The 19587-nt window shown below is 50.0% G+C and overlaps 1 protein-coding gene across 1 annotated transcript; it reads left to right on the top strand.

Moving 5' to 3' along the window:
• The first annotated feature begins 6383 nt into the window (after window positions 1-6383).
• LOC144153357 (phosphate-regulating neutral endopeptidase PHEX-like) lies at window positions 6384-18182 on the top strand. Its single transcript, XM_077685008.1, has 3 exons — window positions 6384-6502; window positions 13414-14495; window positions 16337-18182. The coding sequence occupies exons 2-3, from the start codon at window positions 13438-13440 to the stop codon at window positions 18180-18182; spliced, it is 2904 nt and encodes a 967-aa protein (XP_077541134.1). The 5' UTR covers window positions 6384-6502; window positions 13414-13437.
• Window positions 18183-19587: the final 1405 nt, after the last annotated feature.

Below are 19587 nucleotides of genomic sequence, written 5' to 3'. Positions count from 1 at the left end.
CCTAGTAAAACAATTGCAGGAAATTATTTTGTATAAAGAAAGACGTCGCCTTGCAAATAATTACTCAAAAATAGTTCCCGGAACTACGAAACGTTTTTCTGTAAGACTTGGTCAAATGTTACTGCCATGCATTTTGAACGATAGAGTTTTAATGGCTCTCGAACCTGTTAGATCGCCGTGGTAAACTTAAAACTGCGCGCAAAGGAAGATATGGCCCACAATACTGCCTGTGCGAACATACCTTGCATTACACTGCATATTCTCTAGATTAATCACTTTGTATGCAACTGCGATAAGACGGAAGCTGCACATGACTCTTTGTAGAAGTTCAAATCACTGTCCCGCGATTTCAAAATAACAGGCTGAAATTATTCAGTTTTAATTCGGCGTAATGTTTCGCTTCAGATAACTTAAGTACAAATATCTGCAGCTACTTAGGGCGGTAGGGCAATGACTCTGACGAAATTTGAGGAATTGCTGGAAAATACATCTTAGAATTATAGGGAACTATTGCCGCGTTGTATATAATATATGTGTGCGCCTCTGCGTGTGAGGTTGCATGCCTGCAGCTTTTTTGCGCAACCACACAACTGGTTTGTACTCGTGCGCACTAACTACATGGCGAGGCCAGAAAAGAAGCCAACAAACCACGGTTTAAAAACCGGGATTAGTTGGAAAAAACGTCGCGCAATAGAAACTAGATTGCCCCGAGTATCTTCCAGGCAGAAAAAAGGAAAAGCTTCTCAGCGGAATCGGTGCCCTTCTGTCAATCTGCAACGCGACGGCGAAGGTGGAAATGAAGCGTAGCGTACTGACCTTGTTCAGAATGGCCCGCCGGCCTTGCAGATGTCGCTCGAAGCCCTTCAGGAGGTACCGGCAACTTTAGCTCCGGTCTGCTTCCATGTCTTTCCACGTCTTCCATGTCTTTAATACTTCGTCTTTGTCTACCTTCACAGCATGGTCACAGTCGGAAACCAGGAAGGGCTTCGTTCCAGCTCCAAGCACTGGTCGGCGACTTTTGACTAGTTTCGCTATCGAATATGGCGATCCCAGCGGCACGGGGCCGTGGAGTGGCATTCGTTTCACTTTCCCTCAGAGTTTCCCTCTCTCCACCGCGCTGGCGGGGGGTCAGCTCTCTAACGTCGAATGACCCGCAAAACTGCGAATGTGCAATGATACGTCAAACATTTTTAAATCGAAGTTTCAGTGTCCTCACTGACTTCGTTGTACGCCAATACGCCCTGCAGTAAAGCCTACTTTCTCTGACGATGATGATGAATTATCGTTGGTGAAGTTAAAGAAAAAAAAATGGTGCCCTTCCACTCTGCGAAGAACGATGACTTGCAAAGCTGGACGCAGCCCAGGCAGTGCACGAAACAAAATCCGTTTGTTTGTTAAAATCTGTTTGTTTGGTATTTGCGATTGAGCACACTTCCTAGCCAATTAGCTGAATGAACCTTCGAAGGAATTAAGCCTTGTTCTTGTGTCCCTCCGGCATCGTAAGTATCCTACGGTTCGTGTACCCCACAAACCCAATCAGCTCTGCCACTAAGGACACCGGACAGGTCCCATTGGGTAGCACGCGTGTAAACCTCGCGCCAGCACAACGGACATGTCATCCATCAGTCCGGGTATGAAACCTACAGATGCGCGACCACGCCCCCTTCTCCCCCCACTATTCTCCGCTACAAACCTGTGCACGCATAAACCAGCAACGCTTCATGTGTGCATGCTTAGAAGTGACAGATGCGGTCGAAAATCTCCTTCAGAGGTTCTTAATCTGAAGAGGTGCATATGATGTTGGCAAACGCCGGCGTTCCAAGCGGGCAAGTTTTTGTTCATTTGGGAGGGATTCGCCGCTACTCAATGAGCTGGAACTTGAGGCGGTAACGGCAGTCGTAGCAGCTTTCCGTTGTTTCGGCGCCCGTTCGCGCTTCTGTTAGCACCGGCACTTCTTCAATTCTCGCTCTTCCTCCAAACGAACGGCATGCATCTGTCCCACAACGTTTTAAAACTTGGAAGCCCTTGAGCTCGATTCTCGCCAACAAACAGCGGCTTTGCGTTTCCCTTTCCCTTCGTAGGCATCTTACTGTGTGTGTAGCACATCACCCCATACTCGAACAACTCGATTAAGGAGGACAGCCTACAATATACATTGAGCCATATCATTTCGACGTTTAAATTTCCCACCAGCACAACCGGCATTTCATCGGTAGCGGCCTGAAGCCTATAGCTGCGCGTGCACGCCCCCCTCTTTGCACCATAAACCGGTAAGCGGTGATGGCGCATACTATCTGGTCCTGCTCCAAATAAAAGTGGTCAGAGAACACTCATTATAAACGCATCCGAGCAGTGGGAGGAAGCGTTGCTCAGCTCGGAAGCTGACATCCAGATACAAGTAGTCCGGATAGCCGAAGCCGCCGCCAGGGATCAAGGACTCCTGGCTGATGGCTGAGGGGGAATGGGCGGGGACTCCCACTTCTACTCGCAACCCCTTACCGGGTAACAATAAAAGTTTTCCTCCTCCGCGGCGTGAGACCCGCGTGGCTCGCTACGTCATTGTACCGTGACAGACGCCGAGGAGCTTACTGTCGCTCTGGCAGCGGCGGAAGGCTTGCGGACGGGCCGGTCATTTACAATAATTTCCGACTCGCAAGAGGCCTGTCGGCACTGTTTGAAGGAATGAATATGCCACTGCGCACTCCGTGTTCTCCTCCAGGCTCAAGGTGGTGTACCCCAACACCATGAGCATCTACCTACGATACAACACAGGATCATGTGGGCTCCGGCGCGCTCGGGAATAGAGGGAAACACAGAGGCTCACAGGGTAGCTCGAGGCTGTACTACCAACCGAGCACCCGATGTTTCCGACTTCGAAGAAACCACGCCTGTCCTCTCGGATTACTCGGCCACATTGGCATACTAGAGCGGTATCTGGAAAAGGTACCCTCAGCCACACGAATCCTTGACGAGGGTAGAAGTCACCGTCTGGAGGCAGCTGCAGGCAGGCACTTTCCCAAACTTAAACGTGCTGAGTAAAATTTATCTAACTCGATATGCAGACGCATGCCCATTGTGCCATGAATAAAAACCCCCTCTACCACACCGCATGGGAATGCCAAAGCGCAATGGCTGTCCCCAAAATCGGAAACACTTATGAGGAGCAATGGGAGGCACTGCTGCCCAGCGCCTGCTGTGAAGACCAGATCGGTCGAATTCAGCGGGCACGCAAAGCAGCAGACGCCGTTGGAGCCCTAAACCAAGGGTACCACCCCTGCTGACCCCGTCGGGAATGGTCGCACGTGGCACGCGACCCCGGTGGAGTTCCGCCGAACCACTAAAAAGTAAAAATAAGCGTTTTTTCTCCTCACCTCCTCCTCCGGCTAAAATGTCGCTTGGAAGGCCTTCCAAGCTGAAGAAGGGTTATGTGCTCACGCCGGCGTTCCAACTTGATTCGCGGCTACTGTGCGAGGTGTAGAATTTGAGTGGAAACAAAGGCGGCTACATGTTCAGCGGCGGCAGAGGGTTTCGGTCATTTGAGGGCGCAGCCCTTTGGCAGCCGTTACCTGGCTTTCGCGGGGGTCGGCGTCTGTTTGTGTCGGCGCAACCGACTGAGCCGATATATAGCCTTTATAGATTATGAGAACGCATTTGACTCGGTCGATACCTCAGCAGTCATTCAGGCATTGCAGAGTCAGGGTGTAGACGAGCATTACGTGAGAATACTAGAGGATGTCAACAATGGGTCCACAGCTACCATCGTCCTCCGTAAGGATAGCAGTAAAATACCTGAGGAAGGGCGGCAGACAAGGAGACACAATCTCTCCGACGTTATTCACAGGATGTTTACAAGAGGTATTCAGAACATTCAGAACATTGAATTGGGAACAGGTTGGCGCAAGGGTAATCAAGAATACCTCAGTAACGTCAGATTTCCTGATGACGTTGCTTTGCTAAATAGCTCAGAAGACGAATTGCAAAGCATGCTTACCGCACCCAGTGAGCAGAGTAGAATTGTGGGCCTGAAAATTAATAAGCAGAAAACTAAGGCAATGCTGAATAACCTCGGGAGAGCACAGCGGTGTGAGATAGGTGGCGAGGCAGTGGAAGTGGTAAGCGAATATATCTACTTAGGCCAAGTAGTGAACCCGGATCCCAACCATGAGATCATTAGTAGGATAAGAATGGGGGGGAGTGAATTCGGCAGGCATTCGCAGGTATAGAATGGCAGCCTAGCGTTGTCCTTGAAGAAGAAAGTGTGGCAGCTGCATCTTACCATTACTCACCTATGGGGCAGAAACATGGAGGCTCACTAAGAGGGTTCAACTTACACTGAGAACGACTCAGCGGGCAATGGGACAGAAAATGATAGGTGTAACGGGAAGGGACAAGAAGAGAGTGGAGTGGGTGAGGGAACAAACGCGTGTTAAGGACATATTAGTAGAAATAAAGAAGAAATTGGCGTGGGCAGGGCATGTACTGCGACGGCACGACAGCCGTTGGTCAGTAAGGGCAACAGAGTGGATCCCTAGAGAAGGCAAGCGTGGCAGGGGACGGCAGAAGGTTAGATGGGCAGATGATATCAAGAAGATTGTGGGGATAAATTGGTCGCAATTAGCACAGGGCCGGGAGAATTGGAGATCCATGGGAGAAGCCTTTGCCCTGCAGTGGGCGTAGATAGGCTGATAATGATGATGATGAACCGACTGAGCGAACGCAGCAGCGACGGCAAACGGAGAGGAGCGTCTGGCGAAGGGTGATGATGCACGCGCGACTACGGCGCCGTCTCTCTCACTACCTCCCACTCACATTTAATTCATGCGTCGCTGCAAAGAAGCGCGCTCCCCCTGACACTTGTCCCAGAGGCTGTTCCGTTCGCCGCTAATCGAAACCAAGTGAAATTTCTGCGGGATGTTCAAACACGATTTGCAACACCACGCTGGCCGGCGGCGCCGACGCACTGCGACATAAAAGGAGAGTAGCGCGCGTCACCATGAATTTGCTGATCATGCGATCACTTCCAAAAAAGCTACAGACATGACCTAGAAGACTGCAGCCGAGTCCTTCAATGCTTCTCTCGTCATGAAACTCCCGGGCAAGTTTCGTACGGGGACAAAGGCTACCGCGAGTGGCGCCACCGCAGATCGGAGGGCATCGGGCGGCCGCCGCTTCTCTGTAGCCAGACCGGCAGGCAGGAACGCAGTAGCAGCATGCCCGTTCGCACCAAATTTTTTCGCCACTCACAAAATGATAAGTCCATTTGAGCGTCCCACGACACGTAAACCGAGAGTGCACTGCTGATAAGGCGGCGAGCGTCTGTTTTATCTTACTCCGTGGTCCGTTCCCTGCCAAACGGGCTCTGACCACGCCCCCGGCTGCCCTCCGATCAACACCAGCGTCGCGGCGCGGCAGCGTACGAAGCTATCCCGTGGCGTGACGGTGAAGTTTCATTGTGTTTCATAACCCGAAAGGCATTGAGGGACTCTGACTGCAGGCAGCTCGCGGTGCGCACGATTTCGCATCAGAGAGCATAGTAATCGTCAGTGCATTTTTTCAGGACCATCCGCGCTTCTGTTTATTTTTCACAATCATCTGATAACGGCAGTATACCGCCGTCAGCAGCCGACCGCGCAACTTGTCAAAGAGGCATCTGTGGTGGCGAGGGGGAAAACAGTTGTGAAAGAGGGGTAGGTAGTAGCGAGGAGAAGCCCAGGACTAGCGCCGAGTAAATCAGCTTCACCGGAATGAAAACTTTTGTGCGGGGGGGGGGGGGGGGGGGGATGGACATATACTGCTTCGCCGTAAAAACGCTTCCGGTGGCCGCAATCAAACCTGGGTCTCTCGCGTTATGAAGCCGGCGTCTATCCGATTGCTCCATTTCGACATGGTCGACGCGAGCGCCAAGCAGCAGGTACCGATTCGCGCCATACACCCCAACCCACACGTTGGCCCTACGGAGTGCACCCGAGGGTTGCTGTGGGTATTCTAGAAAAGTGTTGCGTATCCCCAATCCCCCAGAGAGCACATACGCGCAGTATGGGATTGGCCAACCAAGGAATCCATCAAGAGGAAGCTTCGCGTTCAACCATTATCGTCGTTGGACGGAGGGGCACATGATATTTTCGTAAAATTCTTGCGGTTACGCTGGCGTTCATATGTGCTAGAAGACATGCATTTTCCCACGGAAATCTATTAGCTGTCCCTATTAGCCCCCTCATGTCTTTTCGTATTCCCTTTAAAGCGCTATTCATGCGCATGTGGGTGAGCAACATTTACGCCGTGGCAAGAAAAAGAGCTCAAGGAAGAGAACAACGAAGCGCATATCGCGTGCTCACGCGGAACGTGGCAGCTGATCGTGAGCGCTGCAGCACCTTTTTGCCTGCGGCTCCGGGTGTTCTTAAGGAAGCCTACGCCGTTGTGATAGCAGTAGAATTTGGACGGCCTTTATCATTCGCGAGCTTCTGGAGCTTCTACGAGCAAGTTCCGAACGCCTGCCCGCAAGGTACGTGGTCTTTGTTCTTCTCAAAATTACTGAGTCAGTGAATATTCATCGTTAAAGGGACAGACAACCGTTTTTTGTCGAGTATATGTTCTCTATCCCAAATGAAAGGGTATCCCTTAAATCGCCTTAACGAGAGACGGTTTTGCTGATAACGCCCTAGGGCAAGGTTCTCGGAGGCGTTGCCGAGTCACCCCCCTACACGACGAACCAACGTCGTTGCGACGAACCATGCTGCCAGACTAGATTTCCGTGGCTCCCCCACCTGCAGCGGAACTTTGTTTTGCTTGTTTTTACTTTTTTTTTGTTTTCTTTCTTCCTTTTCTTTTACTTTTTTTTTTTTCTTAGTCGGGTGCGTCCGACTAAGTACCGCGCAGTGCGCCGCTCAAAGGCCCTCCATCACGGCCACCGCCGCTGCTCTCGTCCGCCGCTGCTCTCGTCCGCGGGGCGGAGGCAGCGGAGGGGCTTTATTTAGCTCGCACCACCGAAGCTGTGTTGCCGAGCGTACTACGCAGTTATGAAAAATAGATGAAAATCGGAATAACGTTGGAGTCGACTCAGCGGCTAATTGTCGTGTAATTTGTTTCGGGATAGCTTCGATAAAACAACAGTTACAGGCGTTTGCTTTAACCATGCATACTCCCTCTGTAGACGGCAATGCATTGACGGCACACGGGAATTCTGCAACGGTTAACGAACTATTTGTACCAACTAAATAAAACTCCGCGTAATATTAGAGCTGTCTTGGCGGCTAATTGCCATATAATTTTTTTTCGGAAAAGTTTCGATAAAACAAGCGTTAGTGCCGTTTTCTGTTCATTTTCAGTGTAATTTTTGTACAGATACCTATGGATTGATTGCTATAAAGCATTTTAAACTATCTCTGGAGCAAGCGCGAGCGATTCTTTGTTTTGGTCTCTGCCAAAGTTGGAAGTCAGTCCCCGTAATGTTCTCTTGTCTTCGTTACCCTTCGCGCTCTAACTACTTAATATGACCTACCTACTCGCCCATCAGCACACGTAACTGCCCGTAGGCCATGTGAGCCGCAGGTTGACAACCTAACCCGTGAACAGGAAGGAAGCTTGGATAAAAGAAAGGAGGGGGAGTATGGATGAACAGAGAGGAAAATTACCGAGGGATAGGACGCTGGGAAGAGGATGATGATGATGATGATGATTGGATGGTAATGGCGCAAGGCCAGCTGGGGCAAATAGCGCCAAAACAGTGGTTATATATGAGAGGTGAAACCGTAAACACAAAGATAAGTCCTCGAAAACAAAAGTAAAATCAGAAAACGACAATGAGCATGGCTGGGGTGGTATGCGTGGTTTGAAATTAGGTCTAAAAATTTAACTTTTTCTAAATATTTAAAAACGCCCTTGATAGAAAGCATGGGATCGTCGGACAGGAAAAACGCTGGGTGTAGTGGCACGTGTAGTTTGTATAGTTGTGGGAAGTGTTTGCGTCGTGTTGCGTGAAGTGTTGTGCATTGAATGAGTATGTGAACTACGGATAGGGCCTCTCCACACCTGATTCACAGAGGTCTTGAAGACCCCACGAGCAAATACGAGTGTGGGACATATGCGCGCCCTATCAGTAACCTAGCAAGGGCCACTTGAGTGTGTCAGTGGTGTATGGTCCCAAGCGTGGTTTTATAACGTGTAATTTGTTATCTGTCTGTTCATTCCAGTGTGTTTGTCATCTGTGGCGAAGTTGGTGTTTGATGTGTGGCTTACATGGTTGCATAGTTTTTTGAACGTTTTCCGGACAAGACGGCACCTACAATTCTAAGAGAATCCGTATACACTATGAACTCTAAAATTTGATGTTGGACAATGTGATAAAAAACAAGTAAAATGCCGTGTGCTTCAGCCGTAAAAATCCTGTTGCGGGAGTTCATTCTTTTCCAACGTTAAAGTTCGGTCCGTGCGCAGCACAAGACACAGCATCAGCTGCCTTTGATGCGTCGCAGTAAAACTGCACACTGGTGCTTCTCCTGCAGGGAGAGGAAATGCTGCATAATAGCTACCCTTGGTGCCCTGTCTTTGTCGAATTGCAAAAAGGACAAGTCACAACAAACAGCCCTGAGTTGCCAAGGTGCAATAAAATCAGTGATGGGTGTCTTGTGGATGTGTGAAAATAACACTGCTCAGAAGCTACTACTCTCACTCTGAGAGGAAACGGCATGGAAATAGATGGACGGTTTAAAAAGTTTTTTAAAAAGAGCTGCTGTGAGGATGCATCATGAATGCTTGAATTAAAAGGATGATTTGTCATAGACATGATTTTATTGATTGATTCTAGGGTTTAACGCGCCGACGCAACGCAGGCGATGAGGCGCGCCGTAGTGGAGGGCTCCGGATTAATTTTGACCACCTGGGGATCTTTATCGTGCGCCGAAATCTCGTACACACGGGCGTTTTCGCTTTTCGCCTCCAGACATGATTTTAGAGGCATACAAGTCGGTGTATATCCTCTGGTGATACAGGGACCATATGTGACACTCTGCATAGAGGCTTTCAACAGGGCTAGTGCGAAAGGCGCCACAAGCAAGGCGAATGCCCAAATGTAGAACCGGGTCAAGCATTTTAAAGGGGCCCTGAAAGGCGTTTTGAGCACACTAAATGAACTATCGCAATCGTTAGATTGGGTCGTCAACGTCATCTGTACCAAGTATTACTCTTTTACGCGCAGCGGAAAGCTCACGTTTTTGTTGCAAAGTTTGTCACTTTTTTCTCACCCTTCTCTCCGTGTTTTTGCACGCCGCCATCTTCACATGTCTACGTCATCGATTCCCAGATGTTCGTCATGAGCTAGAAATCCTGCTATTGGGCGGCTTTTTCACGCACTTCCGGCAAAGAGATGAGTCGTCTGCTCAGCGTCGACTCGCCGGCTGATCTGCCATCGGAGTGCCGGAGTGCTTGGACATTTTACGACAAACGAAACAAGTGTAAACAAACGCTTAACCGTTTGTATTGAATGCAACACGCCCCTAACACGACATGGATATTCTCTTACCTGTGTACGTTCCATAAAAAAGCGTTGAAGACCCGCGGCACTTCTTTCGTGCAATCGCAGAGAACGCCCTGAGCGGAATGCCCGGGTTTGACGCATACATTTTATTCAATTTCAAACAATCCAGAGATGCGTTTCGAACGAACACAGCGTCACAACATGCGTTGCAAGTCTCAACCGCGATTGACAGACGATGGGTTGCCTCCTCCTGCCCGTCGTAAATTCGGCACTCACCTCGCGCGCGGTTTGCGGGGACGAACAGCAAGTCACTTAACTCTGGCGCGCAAGCCGAGATGGCTTTTAGCCACGCACACTGCACATACCCCATGCGAGGTTGAGTCGTACGTCGCTCGAGAAAGATAATCCAGACCATGGGAAGCACTATCCACCCGCAGAAGCACAACGTCGCATTGCATCGCGAAACAAAGGCGTCCACAACACACACACCATCGCCTCCTGTAATGTCAAACGTATCTCGCACTTCCCAATGGGAGTGAGTGGTACGCCTGCAGTGCCCACATGTCGCGAGGTGGGGCCCCGAGCTGAACCGGGATCACGCAACCGTAACTGACTTCTAGAGCGGTTTGTGCCTTGTTGCCAAGGCAACCGATGTTTGAGATTGTCAAAGAAGTGGCGCTCGCTCCAGCGTTAGAAAGCTCAGAGCTGCGCGGAGGATGTTTTGCTGACGTTGCCGCTTTCCACCACGCGTCGCCCCAAGCTTAACTGGTCATATGATTGAAGCGCTTTGTGCACGGGTTCTGTGTCGGTTTAAAATGTCTTTTTCACATGCCGCCGGCAGTAATTACCACCGCCGCAAAATAAGACCCGGCACCAGCGGGGCCACATCTGATACGGCGCTTTCTGCATAAACAGTGTCGGTGTATCAAAGAGAACGAGCGCACGATCCTCCCCGTGCGACTGCGAGTTCGCCGCCGATAAAAAGTCACGTGCCGCTGAGAGCAACTGCAGCAACGTACACCGCGAAAGGGCAAAGCCAGGCCGCCACACACATGCAGCCAGATTTTTCGTTCGCTTTTCCAGCCTTGAGCGGAGTGCGGGATTCATGGTGTCAACATGCCCGTAGCTTGCCCGTAGCAGACGGCGGTCTGAGGAGCGCCATAGCGGAAGTACGTCACCGCTGACGAGCGCAGCATCATGGGAGGGAAGGCTAGCGCGCCGTCAACAGCGAAAGGAGGAGGAAACGTGGCGCGACGATAATGCGCGGTTTTTGATTTACGATTTCTCAGCTAGTACTCATCGCTTTAACAAAATTCTTGCGGGAAGGGATTGCTAATACATTGCTTTATTTGGTTACATGTACATCCATGCATCGGCGAAAGGTATTTCAGGACCCCTTTAAGTGCCGTTTTCGTTGCCGACCCATACACGACGCTGCCGTAGTCCAAGCGAGATCCTACCATTGCAGTACAAAGACACAGGAGGAGCTGCTTGTCTGCACCGTACGAATGGTGTGAGACGACGTTAAGAATATCCATACTTTTTAGGCATTTTTGCTTGAGCATTTTCAGATGTGGAAGAAATGTTGGTTTGTTGTTTAATATTAGGCCTAAAAACTTGTGCTCCTTTTTAACAGGAATCGACGCACCGTTTATGGTAATGTCAGGGTCCACATGGATCCCGCGCACACGGGTGAACACAACGCAAGTACTTTTTTCAGGGTTCAGTTTAAAGCCGTTTGTGTCCGCCCAGCCAGCAAGTTTGTTCACGCCGAGCTGCACTTGACGTTCACAGATTGACATATTACATGATTTAAAGGATATGTGAATATCATCCACATCAACTGAACAGGAAATAGTTCGTGGCAATGCCTAGGAGGAGTGTAGGAGCGAACGCGAAACGGCGACGACCAAACTCGAGGCGCCGGAGTGCGACCGGCGCACCGCGCGGTACTTAGTCAGACGCACCCCTCTTTCCCCCGGCAAGGAGGAAGAGAAAAAAGTAAAAACAAGGAAAACAAAGCTCCACTGAAGCTGGCGGAGCCACGGAAATCTAGTCTGGCAACATGGGTCGCATGGTAGGGGTGGGTGATTTGGCAACGGCTCCGAGGACCTTGCCAGGCCCTAGATCTTTTAAAGACGATAGTCTTTCTTGGGCTACTTAAACCCAGAAATTTTGGTCTGTCTGTCTGTCTGTCTGTCTGTCTGTCTGTCTGTCTGTCTGTCTGTCTGTCTGTCTGTCTGTCTGTGACTCGATTCAGCCACCCGGCCAAAATAAAACAATGCCTGCGCAATAGTCTTATATAGTCACTTCTAAATGTGCCCGTCTAAGTCTGGTGTAATGTTCATACTTGTCAATATTATACGTGATATTTGCCGCGTTCCATTATAAAAAATCGTACATGTTTGATTTTGGCGAGATTAAATACTTCATCAGCTCAAGAAAAAAATATCACTCCGCCGCCGCCTGCTGTCGCCCGCGCCATATAGCTTGTGGCAGCGTTTGAAGAAATCAAGTGGCAAGACTTACGAAAGGTTCCACTAGATAGGTTCCACGTTCTGCTTAGAACGCACGTGGACTAGGGAAACGCGGTTCTATTTACGTTCAAGTAGGGTGCCTCGATTCACACGCGTCTTCGCCGTACGGCAGCGTTGGCATCGAGACACCCGGTTTGGAGCAGTGGAACGCGGGAAATTTAAAATGATTTAAGCAACCTTTGGCGTCTTTACCTTGGGAGAAGCGCGACGCAACAGGAACAACATGAGAGGTGAGCGGGAAAGCGAAGGGAGACATTTACTTGGCAAACGTCGATAAAGACTATCGTCTTTTAACGACATTTGCAACGAAAGTAGCAGATACGCGGCGAATTTTTTTAAATGAAATTTTCAGATATACGCGACGTATATGCGTCCCCAAATATAATGCTGGCAACCATGACATACAGTACCGCGGCAACGTACTTTTGTCTGTTTGCGAAATGAAAAGCGATATTTAAAAACTTGTCTCCAGCGAAAAAAAGTGTGAATCGCAGGCTTTCTTATTCCTTTATGTGTGTTAAAAAAAATCACTTGTCTATTTTACATGAAGGCGCCATCTGAATAGGTAGAAGCTGGCTTAATGTTGTGGAAGTCGCCAGTTCGATTCTCCCCGGGCGTGTCCTTTTTTAAGATGCTGTTGGCGTATTTGGGGACAAAAATTGAATTTTTCAGCAGAAGAAACGCCCCTGACTCGAGCAGGCTCGTCCAAGCTCCTTCATGGGGCCTGTTTACTGAACGCTGACGTTTATTCTGGATATGGAGGTTGTTAGCCACACTGAGAGCAACCCAGCAGCGGTGGGTTGCGTGTCATAAGAATTTTTCAAAAATATTTAAAAATGCATATACACTTTAAACATATATACAAATAATTGGGTTAAAAGGTTTCCAACAACAGAATAAACGTTTCAGCAGTCACAGTAGCTGCTAGGTTTGCAGGTCACGTAACCGGTACACATATGTAGTGTCAAGTTTCTACACTACTAACCGCCACCGTTCCGATTTCAGAAAGTTTTGTGCCAAATTAAAATTATTTTCGCCAGTTTGTTTATAAATTGCTTGTGGTTACCTGGCTATATAAAACGCTGGCTTTCACGTGAGCTAAAAGACATATACGTGACAAAAATCGGTGGTCCGTCCCTTTAGCAATCAGCGCAAAAAAAACGATGGGGGGAAAATGACAGGACAGGGTATTAGAGCCGGCAGGATTTTCTCTGGAGCCTTTGTATTGTAGGGGGAGAGGGAGATTGCGGGTGGAAAGGGCAATCCCCTCGAGTGCCCCTCTTCCCCCTCCCCCTGCTGACACCCATGGGACAGGATTAATGACGCTTGTTCGTCTCAGTGTTTCGCGAAGCTTTCAGACGTTCACTATACCCCTACGTTTGACGCAGCCTTTTTTCATTCTAGGAGCCCGCGCCGCCCTGACAAGCGATGGACCACAGGACTTCCAACAAGCCCTTTTCCTACCTGCAGCCCACCTTGAAAATGCCGAGCCCTTACGTCGAGCAAGCCCTCTTCCCCAACAGCCCACGTTCTCCAGAAAAAAACAGGGTGAAGTTCTACAACGAGAGCGCCGAGGACGCGGCAGCCACTCCGAGCGAGCCTTCAGTGGGAAAAAGCGCGGCGGATACTTTCCCTGATTCGTCTCCATCAGCGAAGACTACGGCCGAAAAGTCACCGGTCAGGACACAAGAGGCTGCTATGGCTCCGGCTACGGTGGCCAGCGGCGCAAAGACTACTTCACCCAAGGCGGCTGTGCGGGCTTTAGGTCCGACAACCAGGAGTGCAAATTTGTTCTCGTACATAGATAACCCGTTGCTTTTAGAGTGCTCATCGTTTATAACAGCGGAGGAAGAAGCAGACGGTTATTCGCCAATCGAGAGGCAAACGGCGGAAGATGAGGTCGCGCTGACCAAAGATTCACAGAGGACCACCGGCATTTCAGGGGAGGGGCCCATAACCAGCGGGGTTTACTACGCAATAACCGGAGCCGTGGGCACGTTGAAAAACTTAAACTTAAAGACCATTAGCGTCCGAGGCGCCGTGGCCACCGTTTTCTCGACGCTTCTCGTTTGCCTCGTCGTAACCCTTGCGACCGGATGGACCTCTGGAACGGGCAGCGACCACAACATTGGTGGGAGCTCCGGAAAGGCAGCTTTGCCGGTAGGCGGTGGCAGGAATGCCATGGTGGAGACAAGAGGTGAGGCTGTACTTACTACGGCGGGGCCGGAGACTTCGAAGAAGTCCTTCACCTTGGTGGACTACGAAGAGACCAAGGCTCCGGGCGGTGACCCAGCGAACCCTCCGCCATTCGAGTGCGACACCGAGGCCTGCCAGTGGCAGCGCCGACTGGTCGACGATAAGCTGGACCTCACGTCGGACCCATGCGTGGACTTCTACTCATACGTCTGCTCACCAGCCTGGGAACTCAGCGGAGACCTGCCGTACAGGGCCGCGGGGCAGGTGTTCTTGATCAAGGAGGTTACGAGGTACGTTTGCACGACAGCAGGGTACAGGTGCGGCTCAAGGGAGAAATTCCTGGGTGGACCACATCTGCTCGGTAAACGGGCATTCTCAAAGAAGGGCTGTTTAAAAGCGTAACGGTAGAATGGAAAAAAAAAGTAGGCAGTATTTTGTTTGCCTCAGCGTCGCTGTTACTAGTGTCATTAGTACAGCCTTGAAGAGGGTATCGTCGTTAGCGGGAGATCTTGCCTAGGTAACGGGAGTGCTAGAGCAAATTCAGTTAGTGCTAGAGCAAGTTCAGCTTGGCTTACAGTGACTGTGAAGGTAACAAAAAATCAAGACTGCGTAGTCGGAATAACTCATACCAATGTTACTCCAACCTCATTCATATATGTTCTATGAACAGGAACACTGAAGGGAGGCTGCCCAATCACCAACTACTTTCCCGCTCTCAACTTGTGACGCTATGGTGTGCTGTTGCCTCACCCCGGCCAAATGAACAAAAGATTGGAATGGTTTTGTGAGCTTGCAGCTGGAACACGTAGTGTTTCGAATAAAGTGGGAATTCCACGTTGAAGGGCCTATAGACACGATATTTTTTTATGTTGCTGGACCGTCACGGCCTCCGCGTGCGAGCGTTATAGCAGCTGGCTATAGAAAGAGCAGTGAGGATTTGTCCCGCTGGAGACGACAAACGCGTCAGTCCCGCTGACGTGCGGCCCCTAGAATATGATCGCGCTGTTCACTCTTAACAAAAAAAGCTCGTAAAAGGGTAGTAACGGCTGTATTTACTAACTTCTTACGGAGTTTACTACCCCCCAGAACGGTAGGTAGGTCCTACCACTAATTGTGGAAACGTTACTAGTCTAGACCGTGCACTTAGTAACTGCTGCTGGTTTGATACTAACATTCACTGAAGTAACAAATTATATGAATTATTGAACATAATAACTACAGCTCTTTTTCCACACCAAATCGCGATTAAAAAGTTTTTGCAAGTCCACATGCTGCTCTTGTGTACGCTCACATTAAAATGCATAATTCTAAAATTATCGCTAAAGAATTTGATTTTTACGACAAGCCCACCGACTCTCTCAGGGGACATTCCGCTGCTAGCTATAAAAGCGAGAAGAGCAGATGTATTTCTAAGGTAACTAAGTAATACTCGCTCTCCCCACGCATCCCGTTGGTTTTCTTGCTCAATTCAGTTGTTGATTGTCCACGTGTGATATGTGCGTGACGAATGTGTCTATGTGGCGCTGCGCACTCAGCAGATCCACACTGTTACGCTTAGCTTTTTACTAGGTCATGCATGATCAGTTAGTAAAGGAAACTAAGTACCTAGTCAATACTGGGACAAGTAACTGGTTAGTGTTCTCTTAGTAAGTGCGCCGACCTTGTTTTTGACAGTGTTCGCAGAGCAACCAGCATCACGGTCACCACCAAACACTTTGTATCGGTTTCATCGCGCAGCTTTTGGTTACACTGAAATCAATTCAGAATGCTCAGAATAATGTAGAAGGCAATATAAAGAATGCAACATGTGCATGCTATTCAAATTTTGGGCTTGGCTTCGATTCTCTCATACCGCGAATCGCAAATTAAATCATGAGTATACACGTATAAACAGGAAGGTTTTCGGACTACAGAAAACAAAACTAACTCCACTGCTGATATAACATTGATTATGTTGCTGTTCGATATAAACGGTAATTCTATTAAGTCCATTTCAAATTTTACTGATACCTCCATGTTACCGCATTAAATTTCACCACGCAAAGTCCCGCTAGAATTCTTCTACACTAGAGGTCTAGGGAACTACAGACCGAATGTAAAAACTAAAACAGGCGTCGTCGTCTGCTCGTAGGTACCTGCAGGAGCATATGCACGTTCTCCCAGACGAGGCTGGCGACGGCGAGCACAACTTCCTGGACCACTCGAGCCTCCTACTGAGCGCCTGCCTCAACAACACGGCACCCAGAGGCGTCGACCAATGGGACGGCGTCCGGGCCATACTGCGGATGGTCGGTCTCGACGACTGGCCCTACATGGAGCCGCCACTCCCGCCACCTGGGCAGTCATTCCGACTTGATTCGGTGCTCAAGCTAGTAGACCTGCAACTGGCCATCTTCCCCATCGTTCATGTCTCCCTTCGGAAGTCTCACGAAAGTGGTACGTATGACCTTTACGTTGACGCGCCGACGAACTTCCTGTTCGTGCAGTACGAGCTGCAGAAGGACAACGAGTCTCTGCCTTACAAAGAAATAGTTCGGCAGACGCTGGTCCTCTGGAAAACCCTACCTGATAGTAATTCCATGGCCGAAGACATCGTGCTCTTCGAGGGGCAACTCCTGGGCGCGTCGGAACCATTTGTTAAATCTCCTTGGGCGAAGAACACCGTCTACGCAACGAAGAAATTCCCACGTTTTCCCAAGTTTAACGTGGCCGAGTATCTATTATACCTTCGCAAGAGCTCCGAGCAGACTGTGGTGCTGAACCCGGCCTATCTCAGCAAGCTCTCGACCATCCTGCGGAAGCAGACGCCTCGGACCATCCTCAACTTCGTAGGTTTCCTGGTAGTCGTTCAGGTTGCTCCCCTTCTGCCTTACGAATTGATTCCTCGTGACCTCATCCGTGTGGGCTACCCAAGTTCCCAGCATTACGTAGATGCGCGGACGCAGAGCTGCTTCCACATGGTGAACAGGCTGTTCCCCCACGGCGTCCGGTGGGTCTTGCGAGACATTCTCGCGAAGACCACTGACCTCGACTTCCAGTGGACCTCGACAACCCAAAAGATGGTCTCCTCTCTGGAGCACACATTCCGCACTGGCTCCACTTGGATGCACAGCGATGATGTTACGGGTACAATTGCGCGGCTGAAGTCCCTGCACGTGGGCTATCTTGCCGGCCAGGAACCCGAAGAGGACATACAACACTACTACGCATCCGTCAACGCCACCTACCAACCGAACGCGCTAGTTCGCTACTACGGCAGGCAGCTGGCGGCGAGCCTGCGGAAGTACTGGGAGTCGAAGAGTGGCGGCGCCAATTACGACGCACGCTTCACCGAACGGTCGACGGACCTGGAGGCTGCCTGGACGCGGTCCCCGGAGTCGACGCTCAGAGTGTACTTGACATCGAGCAGCGTGGTCGCCGCGTCGCTGGTTACGCGGGCCGACTACCCTTCCTCTCTGCTCCCCTTGATGGCAGCCGACGTGACGCAGGCGCTGTTCTCAGCGTCGCTGGACGAGGCCCAGTGGTCCGGCTGGACTCAAGACCGCTTCCACGCGCTCCAGTACTGCCTCCTGGAGAGGTACAAGCGGGGTGTCCGCAGGGCAAACGCCTCGGCGGCCAATGTGCGCGCATTCCTCGCGGTCATCCTGGCGGACAACGCGGCAATCAAGCCCCTGATGGATGCTTTCCGGCGCTTCTCCCACGGGGCTGTCTTCGTTCCTGGCCGGCGGGCTGACAGGTTGACCATTGAGCGCCTCTTCTTTGTCAATTACGCGGCGGGATTTTGCGTCACAAAGAAAGAAGAGGAACAGACGCGCCAGCGGCTGCGTTTCCGCCTGAACCTGCCACCGCGTGTGCGCGTCAACCTCGCGCTCCTGGACTTGAAGGAGTTCCGGGACGCCTTTGGGTGTCCTCACCAGCTGAAGGCGGCGCGATGCCCCGTCTGGAAACAGGAGGAGCCCGTCGCATCTGAAGATTAAGGAACTTTGAACAGAACGAAACGCGGCTGCAGCACCTAGTTTTGTGGCAATCGCGAAAGGCACATGCCGTTGTGTCGAGCTTGTTTGTTTGGGATGCAGACGCATCAGCGACGCGAGGAAGGACAATGTCACATGCCTCGACAGTTTTCGTTTGTCTTCGTGCTTTCTTCTATTTTTCTTCAGTTTATTTTTTGCTGGCATACTGCCGGGGTATTTCGTCAGCCGTTAAATACTCAGTTAGCTTTGGCTTATGAAGGCTGTGACATGGAATGGTGACGCGTGTTTAGTCGAATGGGGTGAGTTGCCATGCTAGATACGCCCCTAAAGCTAGAGTGTGACTGTGCCTGTCTAGACAGATTAAGCAATTAAGGACACATCGACCCATACGTTGTGGGAGCTTGCGCCAGGTGTATATGAAACTTACGTAGGAGCAGATTGAAACGCAAACGTAGCAAATACGAAACCGAACGCAGAATTTACAATTTTTATTCATGTAGGAGAACGTAATGACATCGTTGCAGCGTGTGCTATGTAAGAAAAACAGTGCTGCCGGCATTTTTAAATAGGCTACGCCAATACTTCAGTTTGAGCGACAAAAATCTCGTAGTTCACGAGTCGAGATGTTAGGCTCTTCCTTCCTCCTGGCCGTGTCCGGACATCGTGGAAGTCATCCGTTTACTTGTAAAGCGTCAGGTTACTTTGAAAGAAGCAAAGCTCTTGAACGTGTTCCCTATTGACATATAGTATGTTGATTTTTAGACAACTCAAAGCGCCCAGAATAAAATACCATTTATCAGTAAGTTAAAAGCAATTCAGTTTATTTTATTTTGATTTCGGTGTGTGATACAAATAGAGCACGCCCTTTTTCTGTGAAGGGGCGTTTAATAGGTTAGTTTTGGGCTGTGATCTACGGTGTCCTCGTCACGATGTCTGTTCTGATTGGAATAATGTAAAACATCGAGGAGGCGCAAGAACCGAACGCTGGGTATATGAGCGACGTCCCACTTGCGGTTTTCCTACCTTGGGAGCTCTTATTGTATACCTGCAGTGTATAACACGTTGCAATGTACTTTCGAAAACAAGTTTTGAAATATTTTTTATAGTTTTCGAGGCTTTTGTATATCCAGAGTGTTTTCATCCACTTGTGGGTACACTCGTTCTTGTCTGTTTGGAGCTATGTGTCCCGTCAGCCTTGCTACTCGAACTGCCAAGCCTGCAGGCTGCCTAACGTGCTGGCAGCTCCACTTCAATAAATCATTTTTGCCTGCTCTACGGTGCCGCAGAGACGCCGAGTAGGTGAGGCCAGAAGATGGAGCTGGCACTGACAATTTTTATAGGCGTGTCAGGGCTAAATCACACGAAGAAAGCACGTCTTTCAAGTATGACGGCGCAGCTCAGCGGAACC

The sequence above is a fragment of the Haemaphysalis longicornis genome, unplaced genomic scaffold, assembly GCF_048455015.1.
Source record: "Haemaphysalis longicornis isolate Haplotype H1 unplaced genomic scaffold, Haemaphysalis longicornis Haplotype H1 scaffold_9, whole genome shotgun sequence".
NCBI classification, from domain to species: Eukaryota; Metazoa; Arthropoda; class Arachnida; order Ixodida; family Ixodidae; genus Haemaphysalis; species Haemaphysalis longicornis.
Note: the sequence above shows the minus strand (reverse complement) of the source record. Positions and strands in the feature narration are given on the sequence as shown.

Coding starts and splice junctions, on each gene's coding strand:
- LOC144153357 (XM_077685008.1), top strand. CDS start 13,438: ATGGACCACAGGACTTCCAACAAGCCCTTTTCCTACCTGCAGCCCACC. Junction 14,496..16,336: donor TTGATCAAGGAGGTTACGAG/GTACGTTTGCAC, acceptor GTCTGCTCGTAG/GTACCTGCAGGAGCATATGC.